Here is a 14,477-nt window from a genome sequence, read left to right on the forward strand (position 1 = left end):
CCGAGATCCCCAGCCCACCGTCATCTTGTTCCTCTTTGAACCCCAGTAGCCGATGTCTTCGTGTTCATTCAGCAGAGGCAGAGTGCTAAGGTAAGAGAAAGACCGTAGACTTTGCAGACAGACAGATCTAACTCCACTCTCCAGCTAACTGATTCTCAGTCTTGGCTTCCTTATCTGTAAAATGGAGATAATACCAGTGATTACACATGACTGCCACACAGCTGCAGTGAGATAGCATGTCATGATGCGCCTCACCCTGTAGCTGACACATAGTAGGCCTTCCGTCAACTCTCCAGCTTCACTGCACTGTTAGGAGTCTTTCTGTGCTAATGAAATGAATAGGCAGGGTCAGGAAGGGTGAGCTTGGACCTTGGTGAAAAACAAAACAGAACAGAGGCGCCGGGCTGGCTCAGTTGGTTTAGCATCTGCCTTCAGCTCAGGTCATGACCCCAGGGTCCTGGGATCGAGCCCTGCATTGGGCTCCCTGCTTACTGAGGAATCTGCCTCTCTCTCTCTATCTGCCTCTCCCCTCACTCATGCACTCTGCCACTCTCTCAAATACATAAATAATAAAATTAAAAAAAAAATCCCCACACAACATAACAAAACCCTCTACAAAATAGCAAAGGTGATGTGTCCACATCCCAGACCTGCAGACTGCTGCAGGGCCCCATAATGTGTCCTGGCTTCCCCCATCCCTGCCCTGCCAGCAGCAACATGTAGGCACAAACTATGTTTTAGCCTCTCTGGCTTCCTCACAGACCCTGATACAGAATTTAAGAGAAGAGAAGGAAAGGGAATAACATTTATTTGGTCTGAGAGAGCAGACACTAAATAAATACTGTTGGCTGATTGAAAATGTTTTACAAATATAAAAGCCTTATACAAATATATGGTCTCTATCTGAATTTTATGTTCTCTCCAAACTAGAAATATCTTCTCCCATCAAAGCTCAATTTGAGGACTGCAGAAAAAATAAAAAGGCAACTTAAAGATCTTTAGTTCTTACAAGGCATAAAGACAGATACAGGGTTCATCGGTTAAGAGCAGTAAGGAGGATGTGGAATAAGGAGGGGGAGCCAGACCGAAAAGAGAAATCACCCTGCCACACCTCCCAGAAGACAAGAAAAAAATGAATTTCCCATTAACACATTTCAGAAAGCACTTTCCTCCTACCCTGAAGCTGATGAATTACATTTTTAGATAATGTGTGGAAATTTCAACTTGACATTACCTTCTTCCTTAGCTCCTAGTCTCAATCAACCAGGTCATTCTCCAGAGAAGGGGGAGGGAATGAGGGAGGGAGTGTGTGCGTGTGGGGGGTGTGTATGTATGTACTGGGGGAAGGAGGGGAGGCTGGGTGAGCAGGGAATTGGTCCTACGAACCAAACAGTCAGCTAAAGTACAGAAATAGAAAATCCTTAAAATACCCAGGCCTGATTCACATCCTAGGTAAAAATCCTTTGAGACATCTCTCCTGGGAAGTGAGAATACTTTCCTATGGTTATCTGAGTTTGGAACAGGGCAGAACCATCTGATAGGGAAGGGGAGATGAAGGGGAAGACAGCCAGGGGGCAAAAGGAAACCATCCCTGGTCTGTAATCCTGACTACTGCCATCCTGAGAGAGGAATTATGTGGAAAGAAGCAGAATGTACTTGTACAAATTCTAACCCTCATGGCTCCACTCGGTTGCCAACCTATCCTGATTAGAAAGGATGGGAGGAAAAAAAAAAAAAGAAAGGATGGGAGGTCTCTGACTGCCCTGACGGGTGTGTTAGAGGCACAATAATTACGTGGTCTACTGTCATTACTTAACATTCTGACATTTTCCAAGTTCCCCTTAATAAGGGACACCCCTGTTCTCCCATTGTGTCTCCACCAGGCTGCCAAATCTTCTCCATAACTAAGTATTTTCCATTCACCCCAACAAGAATCCATTTTTCTCCACAAGTCAACAAATCAAAATTCTTTCCTTCTTCTACATAGAAGATGACTGCAGGGAGGTGACAAATAAAATGACAGATGCAAATCTGCCTGATTTTCTTATAAATTCAAGGGACACATTGCACTGTACCAAGCATGTTTTCAAATTCAGCAGCAAAATGTGATGATGAAGGCTACTATTTCCTCTCCCCTTCCCATCACTAGTGGATATCCCTCTGATGTGCATGTAGAAAAGTTTATTTAGCTAATCAATATCTTGGGATTTTCTTGGATTATGCATAATTGAGGCTGGGTTTTCACTATGCTTAACTTTAAGGCAACATCCATTTTTAATACAGTGCTTGCAAAAGAAAGAAAAGGGGAACATAGTGAAGGGTATTTTTTGAAGAAACAAAATCTGAAGTTAAAAACCACTCTTAGTCTGTTTTTCCTTGTTCAGGTAAGCAGTGACCTGCTTAATTAAAAAAAAAATCAGGGGGACAGGGCAACTGGGTGACTATATGTTGGCAAACTGAATTTAGATAAAATGTAATCTTCTTAAAAAAATTTATCACCAAGGGCACCTGGGTGGCTCAGTGGTTGAGCACCTGCCTTTGGCTCAGGGCGTGATCCCGGGGTCCTGGGATCGAGTCCCGCATCGGGCTCCTTGTGGGGAGCCTGCCTCTCCTTCTGCCTGTATCTCTGCCTCTCTCTTTCTGTGTCTCTCATGAATAAATAAATAAAATCTTGAAAAAAAATTATCACCAAGAACAGAACAAACCACTGGTACTTATTTTTTTTTAATGCATAGTACGCTCTTTTCCAACACAAAGATTTTGAATTCGAATTATGTTTTCCCTGAATTAAAAGTTTTCATTACCTAGGTAATATAAGCTGCGTTGGTTTGTAAAGGGGAGAAATCAGTTGAGTATTTTTTGAGAAACTACCAAAGATAAACTACAAATTGGACAACTCACAATTAGATAGTCCTGGGTTCAAGTCCCAGCTCCCCTACTTAGAAGGAAGTCACCTAGGGCTAATTACTCACTCATTCCTAAATCCGACTTTCTTCACCTATAAAATGACTGACTTGAGCATTACATGAAATTCCACCTACTGATCTCAGCAGTAGTGCATAGTACGTGCACATAAACACTGGCTATTATTATGAGTCTCCAAGAAATCTCAATTTACTATTTAAAGGAACTGCTCTGTTTAAAGCCTCTAATATAGTGCCCAGAACACACATAAGGTGCACACAAACGTGCAAAAGCTGGTGCTATTATTTTTATTTGTCTTTGCTGGTTGACGTAAGAAAGCATGCCAATAAACGCACCTTAGGGCTGAATTCACATTTTAGGAGTGAATTAAAAGCACTTTCATATTTAGAATTTTTCAGGGTCTTTTATTGTTTTATAAAGTTACCTCAGAAGTAAAACTCAATCAAATTCCCGTGGTGTCCTGTAAATCCAGTTCCTTGAAGGTATACGAGGTAACTAAAGCAATCCACAGCCCTCAGCCTCCTTTCCGTCTTCAACCCAAGAGACTATATTCCACGCAGTGCCTCCTGGCCTAGGCCCCCTGCCAGCCCCTCCCCACGTCCTCGCCCTCCCCGCTGCCGTAGTCCCTGGCCCACATGTCACCCACTGAGAGGGACACATGGGATTAAGAGCATTTTCACAAATCCGAGAAAGAACATAAGTTACCCAGTGTCACCAAATCAAAACAGAGTTGGTTCCTTTAATTAGAGATGTGATTCCAGATACAAAAGTGGTGGCAAAGCATTCACCCTGATGTCCACAGCAGTGAAAGCTCTTTTTTTGCCTGTCCTGCTTTCTCCACTGAATGAGAACATTAATTAAGCCAAAGACATGCCTTATGAAGAAAAAAATGAAAGAATGGGCTAGAGGAGAGGTTTAGGAAGTGCTGTCTTAGCTTCGTTTTTCACTATGCTTAACTTCACCTGGCAGTGCCACTTCACGTTGGATCGCTGCTTCCAAAGAGCCATGTCCCAGCTCTACCTCCCGGGTCCAGAGCACGAAAGAATAAGAAAGGCTTTCATTCTTACACTGGAAGTTTACCTCTTTACTTTTGGTTTTCTTCCCTCTACCTAAATCCCAACCCTATCTTTCAAACCTCTGCCCGCAGCTCCAGCTCACACAGACCCCACTCCTTTATCAACCTGTTCCAAATCCAGGTCACTCCACATATTCAGCTTTATAATGGATAATGTCCAGTTTGGACCACTCTGTCCTCAAAACCCTCCCTTGAGAGCTCTCACCTAACATGAAATGGATAAAAAATGACACTGCATGGGCACATAAAGAGTCACATCAAGTAAAAATATAATTCTTTTTGATTGCTGTGATGCAAATCATCACACACTCTATCTAGATAGGCAGACCAAACTGTTGTACACTGATTTCTGGGGATTTTTTCTTTTGTTACTTTTTCCTCCTTTCTCTGTTCCTTTGGGAGAGGGGTGATAACAAGATCGACAATTATTAAAATGTAATTTAGCATTCTAGCTCTGCTGGCTTTAAGAGACACCCTGAGCCCCCTAACTGTATCCTCCCACTTAAGCCAAGTTTCCTCCCCTAAAACACAGAGCATCTGTAATGCAATCTCAAAGCTTGGAAAAAAACAGAAAGGCAGCGAAATTAAAAATTAGAAAGTAATTCAATTCTCTGCAGTTCATGGGAATAATGTAATTTCTATCAGGGATTTGGTGTTTCCTTGCCTGAGTTTCGAGGTCACACAAAAGCTTGTGGCCCATGTACCACTTCCCTTTCTCTCCAGCAGTAGAGGTTGCAGGTGGATGAAGGAGAAAAATGAAGAACATGGCTTCACGTGGCCACGGCTGCGCACGGAAGCAACTTGGGAGACGTGTTTTCTCTCCCTGGTACCTAGATTATCCTGATAAGTGTCCTTTCTCAATTGGAAAAAAGAAAATCTAATATCTCTGAGAAGATAAATAACAGAGATGTTCAAAAACACTGTAACAGAATCTTAAACCTGGCACTTTCAGTAAATTTGGTTCTACTCCGAAGGCTGAGTTGTATCCCCAGAGGATGATAAATATTGTTATCTCGGCATCCCGTTGTACACAGGAGTCTAGTTTAAAGGCGTGGTGCGTTGGGTAGACTCTCCAGAGGGTGGCCAGCAACTGCCACTCAGAGGATCACAACGTTTCCATGGGTTATGGGCTGAGGGTTAGGTGGGGATCTTCACTTAACACAGCCAGAGGCATCCTGCACGCACTTCTCCATAAGATCATGCTTTTCCAATATGGGGTTGAACCCCAGCTCTACCACTTGGTAACAACTGTACCAGGGGAAGTTACTTGACCTCACAAAGTTTCGGTGTCCTCACTGAAGAAAATGGAGGCTGTTTCAGGTATGTTCAGTGCTTAGCAAGTAACTAGCATAGAGTAAGTACTTGCTAAATAATAGCAATTATGCACTTAGCAGCAAACATTTAAGTCCACGCCCAAACTTCCTCTATGTGTTCTCAGATGGAGAATTCATTGACAAGCCACAGCCAGGAGGGAACCCAGCCTACATGCAACGCATCAATGAGTCTCTCTCTCCTCTTCCTCTCAAAGTCTCTCTTTCTCTTCATTTGATAAGCCGGAACCTTGAAGGGAATCCATTCTCTTAGGGAGTGGTTTGGGCTGGAAAATCTTAATCTTGAATTCTTATCTCTTCACCACTTCCCCCCCCCCCATCCTCCCACTAGATATTTAGAACTCCTTGTAAACTTCACAGGATCAAGATGTATTGAGATCTGTAGGAGGTGTTGGAGGAACAGGGGGGACTGGGATGTGAAAAATCAGGGCAACAAAAATACCTATGATGTCATTCACCCTGACTTCTGAACCACCAGCAGCAGCCTTTCAACTTGCCTGGTATTACACCTCACCTCTCCCAGCCTGTGTTACCACTTACCACCAAATGTAGGCCTCAGATGGTCTTCCATTAGAGTGATTCTCACTCCTTCCCCACCTCCCCACAGCCCTAATCTCTCCCTCCTTCTCTGACTTTTAGCGTAGTCAATTAAACCTGAACAACTGGTGGATGGAGGAAATATGCTGCATCTATGGAATGGTACAGCAGGGACCAGTTTCACTGTTAATTTAAAATGCTGGAATTAATTAGGTAGTGTAAATGAAGAATTTAATAAGCGCTCTTTACAACCACAAGTTCTACTTTTATTAAACACTGCTACCAAATGAGGGCAAATATCTCTGGTCTCTCTATATTTCCTTGCCTCATTCTCATAAGTTCTCTGCAAATAGAAAAAATTTTTTGTCTGAAATTTAAAAAATGCATAATTATAAATTTGTGCCTGAATTATATTTCTGCTCTCAACCCATAAGCTTCTTCTTTAAGCTCAGATGCTACTGTATGTCTCTGCTTGTGCTGGAGAGGGTGCTAAACAAACCAAAGTTGACAATTTTGGTTTTGTATACCAAATTAAAGGCTGTCTTCGAAGCTGTCACTCCTATTCAAATCCACTCGGTGAACTACCAAATTAGCATTCTTTCAGTAAAGGAATCTGCTTGTTTAAACATGTGTCTTTAGAAAACAAGGAACAACACCATGAATCAGTACTTTTCAAAAATCTCACTACAGTTCTAAGGGAATTCTTTTGAAAAGGTGATTAATAATGTTCACTAATATAGCTGGCAGAGTCCCTATTTAGAAGGTAAGGCTACACCAAAAATACATTTTCTATACAGGAGTGGGAGGAAGAATCATATGGTTAACTGGTTTTAATTTTGTTTGAATTATCATCCTATTATATAAAGATTATTCAGAAATCTAAACATTGGCTCTCTGAGAGCACAGGCAATTCTGTTAAAGGATGGATGATTCGGTGCTCTCAGATAAAATCACCAAAGCCCTGGCCCTATTTGGAGACCTTGATAAGATTTCTCTGTTCAGCCACTCTCCCTGTAACCTACTACCTGTATCTGTAATAGTAACATCTCCCGATTACTGAGAGACCGCTAGGCACTGGACGATACGCTAGGCAGTACGGTGTATATCTGGTCTCTCATTTCATCCTCACAGTAAGCCCTTTGAGAAAAATATCCTTTTCCAATTTTATAGATGAGGAAATCATGTTTGGAGGGTTATGTGACTTTTATTTTCAAGTTATTTTAGTTTCATGATTTTGCAAAGTGCCTTAATTTATATGGGAGACAGATTTACAAGCGAAGCAGAAGAACACATATAGCAACATGCACACATGTATGCTGGATTTCCCTATTTAAAACCAACATGATTTATCTTCCTATTTTAATGATAGAGTTTCCTTTTTCTAATACAGGCTCGTCACTTAAACTGTCCACCAAAAGGGAAACAAAAGTCAATGCTGAAAAATGCCCAATACTCCGTTGAGTGTGAATGATTTTAGGAGTGGAGGCCCAGAGAGCAGTGGCTGCACTGCCATCACGATGTAGCCCAGCAGTTTTCCAAGAAAATAGTCTCACTTTGAAAGAAATTACAGGAGAATGTTACCCCCCAAAGAATCATAGTGTCTGGCAAACATTAGGTCCTCAACAAATGGTTGTCGATAAGGAAAAAAATTAGAAGCTAAAATTTCAAGTATTGAAGTTGTTTGGGTATTGTTTTACGTTCAAGTAAAAAGTCTCTGGCTTCTCACAGAGTATCTTCAAAACAAAACAAAACAAAACAAAATACCTCAACTGCAGACCTTCACTAAGCTTCTCCTTCCTACTGGAGTAGTTTTATTCCAGAATAATCTGCTATCCTTAGAGTGTATTTCTCCCCAGGGACAATGGGCAGTGGTGATCTCCTTCCAAAGGCCACAACACCTCCCCCCTTTAAAACACTCTCTCAGACACATGGAAGAACACTGGACACACACAAACCAAATGCTTGAGAATAAAGGAATAGATAAAAACTCGTGTGGAGTACAGGGAGGGCCGACGGCAGGACAGAGAACTATAGAACACAGGTGGCTGATTGGGAATAAAAGGGGATGAAAACAAAGGATTAGTTCACAAAAAGTAAAGCTCAAGGAAGCTCCAACATCCTCATCTGCTTCCCAGTCCTTCCAATCTGCAGTCTGGTCTTATGTGGTTGCACACACACATGTGAGTTTACAACTGTGGACCCATGCCATCCTTGAATGCAGGCTACACACAGCGGACACTCAGATGCATCCACCTCTGTGTACATTTCCGCTGAGGTCTGTACAGCTAATGGAACAATGCAGCTGCTAATCCTAATCCTAGAACATTGAAGAAGAGCATACCTGTAATTTTGTCTCTCACGAGTTTGCAGGATTCTATTTCACCAATGCTCCCAAAGAGACTCCTGAATTCCTCCTGGGTCATGTTCTGGGGTAAATAGTTGACTATGAGGTTGGTTTTGCTGTCATCTGTGGCTGCCCCTGTCTGCATGGGAGAAGGACAGTTTCTATTGTTGCTGGAGGGTCCATTGCTTGTATTGGATGTCGGGCCATTTGACACCTGTGGCTCCATGGTGCTAATTATCTAAATAAAAATAAAAATAATAAAAATAAGTCTCCTGAAATCTCAAAGACACAACTAAAGTCTCTTTCAAGATTTTATTTTCCATTTTGAAAAGAAAGAGAACAAGATAAAGCAAGATGGAGCAAAAGAGACTGGGTTGTGAACACAGCCAATTTAGAAGCATGTTTTTAACCAAAATGTTAAACTCCCCTTGCTATTTTTAGGCCAGCCCATAGATTTTGAACACAGACTAGAATGCAGTGGGAACTCTCCCATTATTTTGTTAATGAAAAGCTAATTCCTGTTTTCATTACACAATCACTCTCAGAAATGTATACTTAAGCCACACCAAATTATAATTAAAATGTAAAGTAATAATCATGATTAAAATTATAGTTCCATTAAAGCTGAAAAACTAAATATAGAGGGCTATGCTCACAAGATCAAATACAGTACCTGTTTATTAACTATCTCATAAAGTAAAATGACATTAAATTAAGTGGGGCCGTTCCATATGGGAAGAGCTTAGACTTTCACTGATGCTTAGGCACTGATCAAACTTCAGATTTCATAAGCACATGCTGGTGAGCTACGAAGTCATCTAATGATTTTTCTCCTTAGTTGCTCTATTACTGTTTCTCCTGGACCTCTAATAAAATAAAAAACATAAAGGAAGAGTTCTCTCTAGGTCTCCACCTTAGATCCAGCACAGCCTGAGGCTACCCTCTTAGACTTTACTCAAAAAGTCAATAGTTTAAATTTAAATTAAATTTGGATTCAAATAGTTAATTAAACAAAAATTGCCACAAATGTGTGAACTGTTCCAGGCAGCATGTATGGGGGGAAACAAAAAGAGATAAATAAATCTTAGTCTCTACCCTCCAGGAGCTTACAGTCTATTGAGGACACAGGCACAGGCTCCCAGTAGGACAATGGTCATGGAGTAGGGGAGTCAATAATCCTGCTTCACAGGATGGGATTCAGGGAAAGTACTGAGAAGATGAGGCTGGAATAAAGCTCTACATGGAAAATGGATTTGAACTCATATCATGGGCCTGGTTATGAAGAGGTCCTGTGTGGCATGACAAACATGGAGAATCACAAAACTGCAACGCCAGAAAGCACTTAAGGAAATAAAATCTAGTTCAAAACTCATGTTTGAGATGAATTCCAGAGACATCCAATGAATTCTGGCATCACGGGAAACGGGCAGAGTCTGGGTCTGTACCCTGTTTTCATGGCCCCAATGCAACCCAGCAGTCCCACATTTCCACTCCCTCCTATCATCATCTCTTATTCATCCTTCATGATATGACCTCCATCACCTCTGACATTGGTCAATTCTTAAAAATGGAATCATGCTCTGCCATTCACTAGTTGTGTGACCTTGGGTAAGGGACTGAAACTCTAGGAGTCTTAGTCTTCTTCATTTGAATAACGGGAACAAGGCCACCCATCTTGCAAGAAAGCCCCTGAGTAGTAGTGGGAATGTAGTCCATCATCATTGATAGTCATTAAAGTCACTCTACCAATCGTCTGACATGGCTTCTCTCACTAAGTCCTCACAAAAAGGCAGTGAGGCATATTCTAATATTCTCTACATCCACAGATGAGGAAAGGAAGGCTTAGCACACTTCTGATAACTAGCAGCTTCCATTATTATCACCATTTAGCTGCTGAGAGAATTTCTGGGGTATAAGCACTTTTATATACATGTAAAGTGTGCAAACCTTAAGAGTACAACTCAAAGAATATTTATAATCAGAACACAATTCACACCTGAGTAATCACCTTTCAGCTCACGATATAGAACATGACTAGCATCCCAGAAGCCTTTCTTGTGTCCCCACCTCCATCATTCATACCATCCCCCAAAGGTAACTGACTTCTAATCCATAGATTTTTTTTATCTGCTTTTGAACTTATATACACGGAATCACACAATATGTACTCTTTTATGTCTTTTCACACATTATTTCTGGGTGTCATCCATGTCGTTAGATACAGTGGTAGGTTTTGCCTCTACGCTGCCGTAGCAAATTCCATTGTATAAAAATATCACATTTTATTTATCTCTTCTGTTGATAGACATTTGGGTTGTTTCTAGTTTTTAATTATTATAGATAATGCTGCTATGAACATCATGCACATGTCTTGTGGTTTACATATACACACATTTCTGTTAGGAATATTCCTGGGAGTCTATTTTTGGGTCAGAGTAGATGTATGTTCTATGTAGTAGACACTGTCAATATCCTTTTAAAATAGTGGCACCAACTTACACTCCCACCAGCAGAGTATCAAAGTTCCAGTTGCTGTACATCCTCATCAATACTTAGATACTTTTTTTGGTTTTGTTTTGATTTTTGCTTATTTTCTCACTGAAGCAGAAGGGATAAAGTAAAAAAAGGAATAGGATTTTAGTCAAGGTAACAGCTGACTTAAAACTGTGGATCTAGGGGTGCGTGGGTGGCTCAGTGGTTCAATGTCTGCCTTTAGCTCAGGTCGTGATCCCAGGAGCCTGGGAGCCTGGGAGCCTGCTTTCCCTCTGCCTGTGTCTCTGTCTCTCTCTCTGTGTGTCTCTCATGTATAAATAAATAAAATTTTTAAAAAACAAACAAAAAACCTGTAGTTCTACCACTTATTAGCTATGTGATCTCAGGCAGGCTACTTCAATACTCTGAGCCTCAGTTTCCTCTTTGTAAATTGGAATAAAGCCTCCCTTGCATGTTTCTCTTCAGAATAAATGCCTGGAGACATTATGACTATTATTCTTCATCATGCCCTACGTAGGTGTTACTCTAATTGTTTCCTTTTCTGCATGATCACAAATGGGAAATGAAACCAAAAGAGAGAGAGAGAGAAAAAAAGAGAAGTCTCAAGAGGAGTCAGGGAAATAAGGCAGACTGAGGAAGGTGAGGAGCTTCTAAGATTCTTTACCATCATGTAAGTAACTTAAGTGGCTCCGCTTACCACATCATCAGAACTTCTTGGATTCAGGTCAACTGTGAGATTCTGGAAGGCTGGTCCAGACAGCAAGGAGAAAACAAAGGGTTTCTGAGAAGAATCTTAAATCAAGCTCTTCTCGGCACTGATAGAAGCTGTACCCAAACAAAGCCTCTTCAGCTGCTCTGTCCAGGAAAACATGAGGGAGATGGGCCCAAGGGAGGCACATGCTAATGGAGATGATGGCGTAGAGCATCATCACAGCTCCTGGCTGGGAGGCAGGTTTCTGCTCTGCCCAACTGCTGGGCCTCCTGGGTCTGAGCAGTGTCTTCATTTGCTATGTCGTCTCACTGCTTCACTAAGTCAGGTGTCCAGGCAACAAATACAAGAAACACTGCCAACTTGATAAGGAACTTTAAAAAAGAATTTATCCAGCTCAGGATGCTGGGCTGGTGGAAGCACAGAGTACCCAACTGCTACCTTTTGATTTTATGGCAAAAAAGCCAGTCCCACAATCTGTAAAGCTTGCCCCCTGCTCTCCATCTTTCTCAGGTTACCCTTCTTACGGTTCCCGCACAAACACTTAGAAAATATCCTGCACTGAGGCAGCTTTTTGGGCATTAATGTTGGAGTATGAAGAATGTAAGTCATACCTAAGCATGCTGAGACTTTATGGGACCAGGACTATTAAAGGTCACCGGAGAGCCGGCTTCATCTTTTGTTCACTGGATGCTGGCATCACAGACATGTGTGGTGAAAGCCAGCATTCATCCATGTGAACATCTCACAGGCCTCCCTGCTCCAGAGAAGCCCAGGAAGTACCAAGTCCACAGCAAAGTAATTTCAGTTCCCCAACCAGCTTTCTGGTCTCCTCACATCTTATGTGGATTTCCTAAATTATGCCGACTCCTGGAGTTGAGCCCCATGCATAGGTCAGCCGACCCTAATTGGACCCAAACCTCTGAAAAGAATCCATGAGATGCAACGTTCAGTACCAAGCTACTTCCACTGACCAAACCTATAAATTAGGCCAAGTCATTCTTGGTTTATGGAAATGGAGATCTCTTTGCAGTTCACACACACTACACAGTTATCCTTTTGTGTATTCAGAAAGAACTGATGAAAATACACACATGCACAGAATTTGCTCAATAAACACGTACCATTCTAAAGCTGAGAAATACTGCAAATGTGTTAACATACATTATCTAATAAGACCCCTCATTGGTCTTAATGATACATCCCAGATACAAGACAGGCTTTAAAAAACAATCAGAAATAGCGAATGTCAGGATGAAATCTGACACACAAGTGAACCAAGAGGATTTTAAAACATTACTTGGAAAATAAGAGAAATTGCTAAGCTCTAAAGATATCAAACTCAAGAATACAAAACTATAGTATTTTAAGGTTAATGACACATCTAAAAGGAAGGACACCTGTAATCTCGACTTGGGAAACAGACCAGAGGTAAATGTGTGTTAGCAAGAAAGCGTATCCTCCAATAAGCAACGGAGGCTGCTCAGCAAGACCAGAACACTTCCTTCCCCAAGCCTTTGAAATTCTAACAGCACAATTTTCATTGCAAATAAATGTATCAGTTACTCAAGTATGCCTATGTACTTTCTTGAAACAGTCTGTGTGGGTCACATGGCCAACTTTGCAGCTGACCAGGTTCCAAACCCCTGACTTGCCCTCCTTACCTCTTCTGAATGGCAATTAAGAACAGAATTACAGTGAGCATCCAGGATAGAGCATTGAGGAGGTTCAGTTGACGTCAAACTCTAATGGTTGTACAAAGCACTGCATTAAATCTTTTATGTTCCTGTGATGTATTTTAAGAAACATTATACAGGCAGAAAATTTCAGGGATAAACTATTAGAGCAGTGCACAATAACATACGCACTCAAATCCTGTCATTGTAAATGTCAATGGTTTGAATGACTAATTACTCACACTCAACACATTAACCTCACCCCTCTCACCACTTTTTTTTTTTTTTTTTTTTCCGGCAAAATATACAACAAAAGCAAGAGGGAAGGCCTCACACATGCAGCTGCTGAATCGCCATTCAGGATCATTTATCTCTGTGGAGGGAGGTAAGAAGCAGAGGCCAGGTTCAGCCTCTTTCTTAGGGTGCTCCTGAAAATCCAACCCCTTCGGAGCATCTCTGTTGCCAGAACCCCAGGTCCTTCCTGATAGCCCCAATTACCTGCCCAATCCCGTCTTTTCTTATTGTCTACCCAAGGTATCTGCTACACTATTTCCTGGACTTGTCAGGTCAAATGCACATAAAAAATAAGGTTTACTTCCACTATGGCTAGATCTGGGAATGCTAGATGGACAGAGATGGAGCCCTCGAATGCCAGGCACTGTGCCAGGCCCTGAGGATACAGAGATGACAAAGACAAGGAGCTGGCCCTCACTGAGTTCACGATGTGGGTGCATGACAGATATTAGAGAACATGAGGGACCACAGAGCCCAACTCCATAATTTAATGATGAGGAAACTGAGGACCAGAAAGGGAAAATGACTTGCCCAGGATGACAGTGCTAGTTAGAGCAGGAAATGGGACTTGAGCCCAGGTCTACAGACTACCTCACTTGAGTACACATGAATACAATGACAGGGTACAGTGTGACAGTGCAATCATGGACATTTAGATGAGGTTTTACTTTTCCCTTTCTGGGGAGAGGCAGTGAGGGGTAGCCATATCATAAAAATGCACTTTAACAGACATGTGGAGACATGTCTACCTCCATACTTTACTGAATATGGCACTTTACAGTTCACAAAGAATGGTGACCTGAACTCTGAGCTCCATAGCTCAGAGACCACATCTATTTTGTTTATTATAGCATCTCTTCCTGCATGTAGAAGAGGGCCTGATGATTGGTAGGTTCTGGATAAAAGACTATTGAATGAATGAAAGCCCTTGCATGTTCAATAGTTCACTAAATCCCTCAAACAACTCTGTAAAGTACAAGCCAAAGAGGTATTAATGTCAACCCAATTTTACATATAACAAAAGAGGGGCGAACACTTACTGGGTACTTATTATATGTCAGGCATACCTTTAGGTATTATTTCAAATATAGAT

The 14,477-nt window shown here is 41.6% G+C and overlaps 1 protein-coding gene across 11 annotated transcripts in view; it reads right to left on the reverse strand.

Annotated features, from left to right (window-relative positions):
• The window catches only part of ELAVL4 (ELAV like RNA binding protein 4), an 87,613-nt gene that overhangs the window by 41,185 nt on the left and 31,951 nt on the right, over nucleotides 1-14,477 (reverse strand). For 9 of the 11 annotated variants that reach the window (XM_025991867.2, XM_025991864.2, XM_072724026.1 and 6 more), the window contains exon 2: nucleotides 8,210-8,450. In XM_025991867.2, the coding sequence (XP_025847652.1) occupies nucleotides 8,210-8,450 (241 nt within the window). Of the gene's footprint in view, nucleotides 1-8,209; nucleotides 8,451-11,402; nucleotides 11,453-14,477 lie in introns of all 11 variants that reach the window. The other 2 variants (XM_072724029.1, XM_025991868.2) reach the window with 1 other exon arrangement.

The sequence above is a fragment of the Vulpes vulpes genome, chromosome 10 (genome assembly GCF_048418805.1).
Source record: "Vulpes vulpes isolate BD-2025 chromosome 10, VulVul3, whole genome shotgun sequence".
NCBI classification, from domain to species: Eukaryota; Metazoa; Chordata; class Mammalia; order Carnivora; family Canidae; genus Vulpes; species Vulpes vulpes.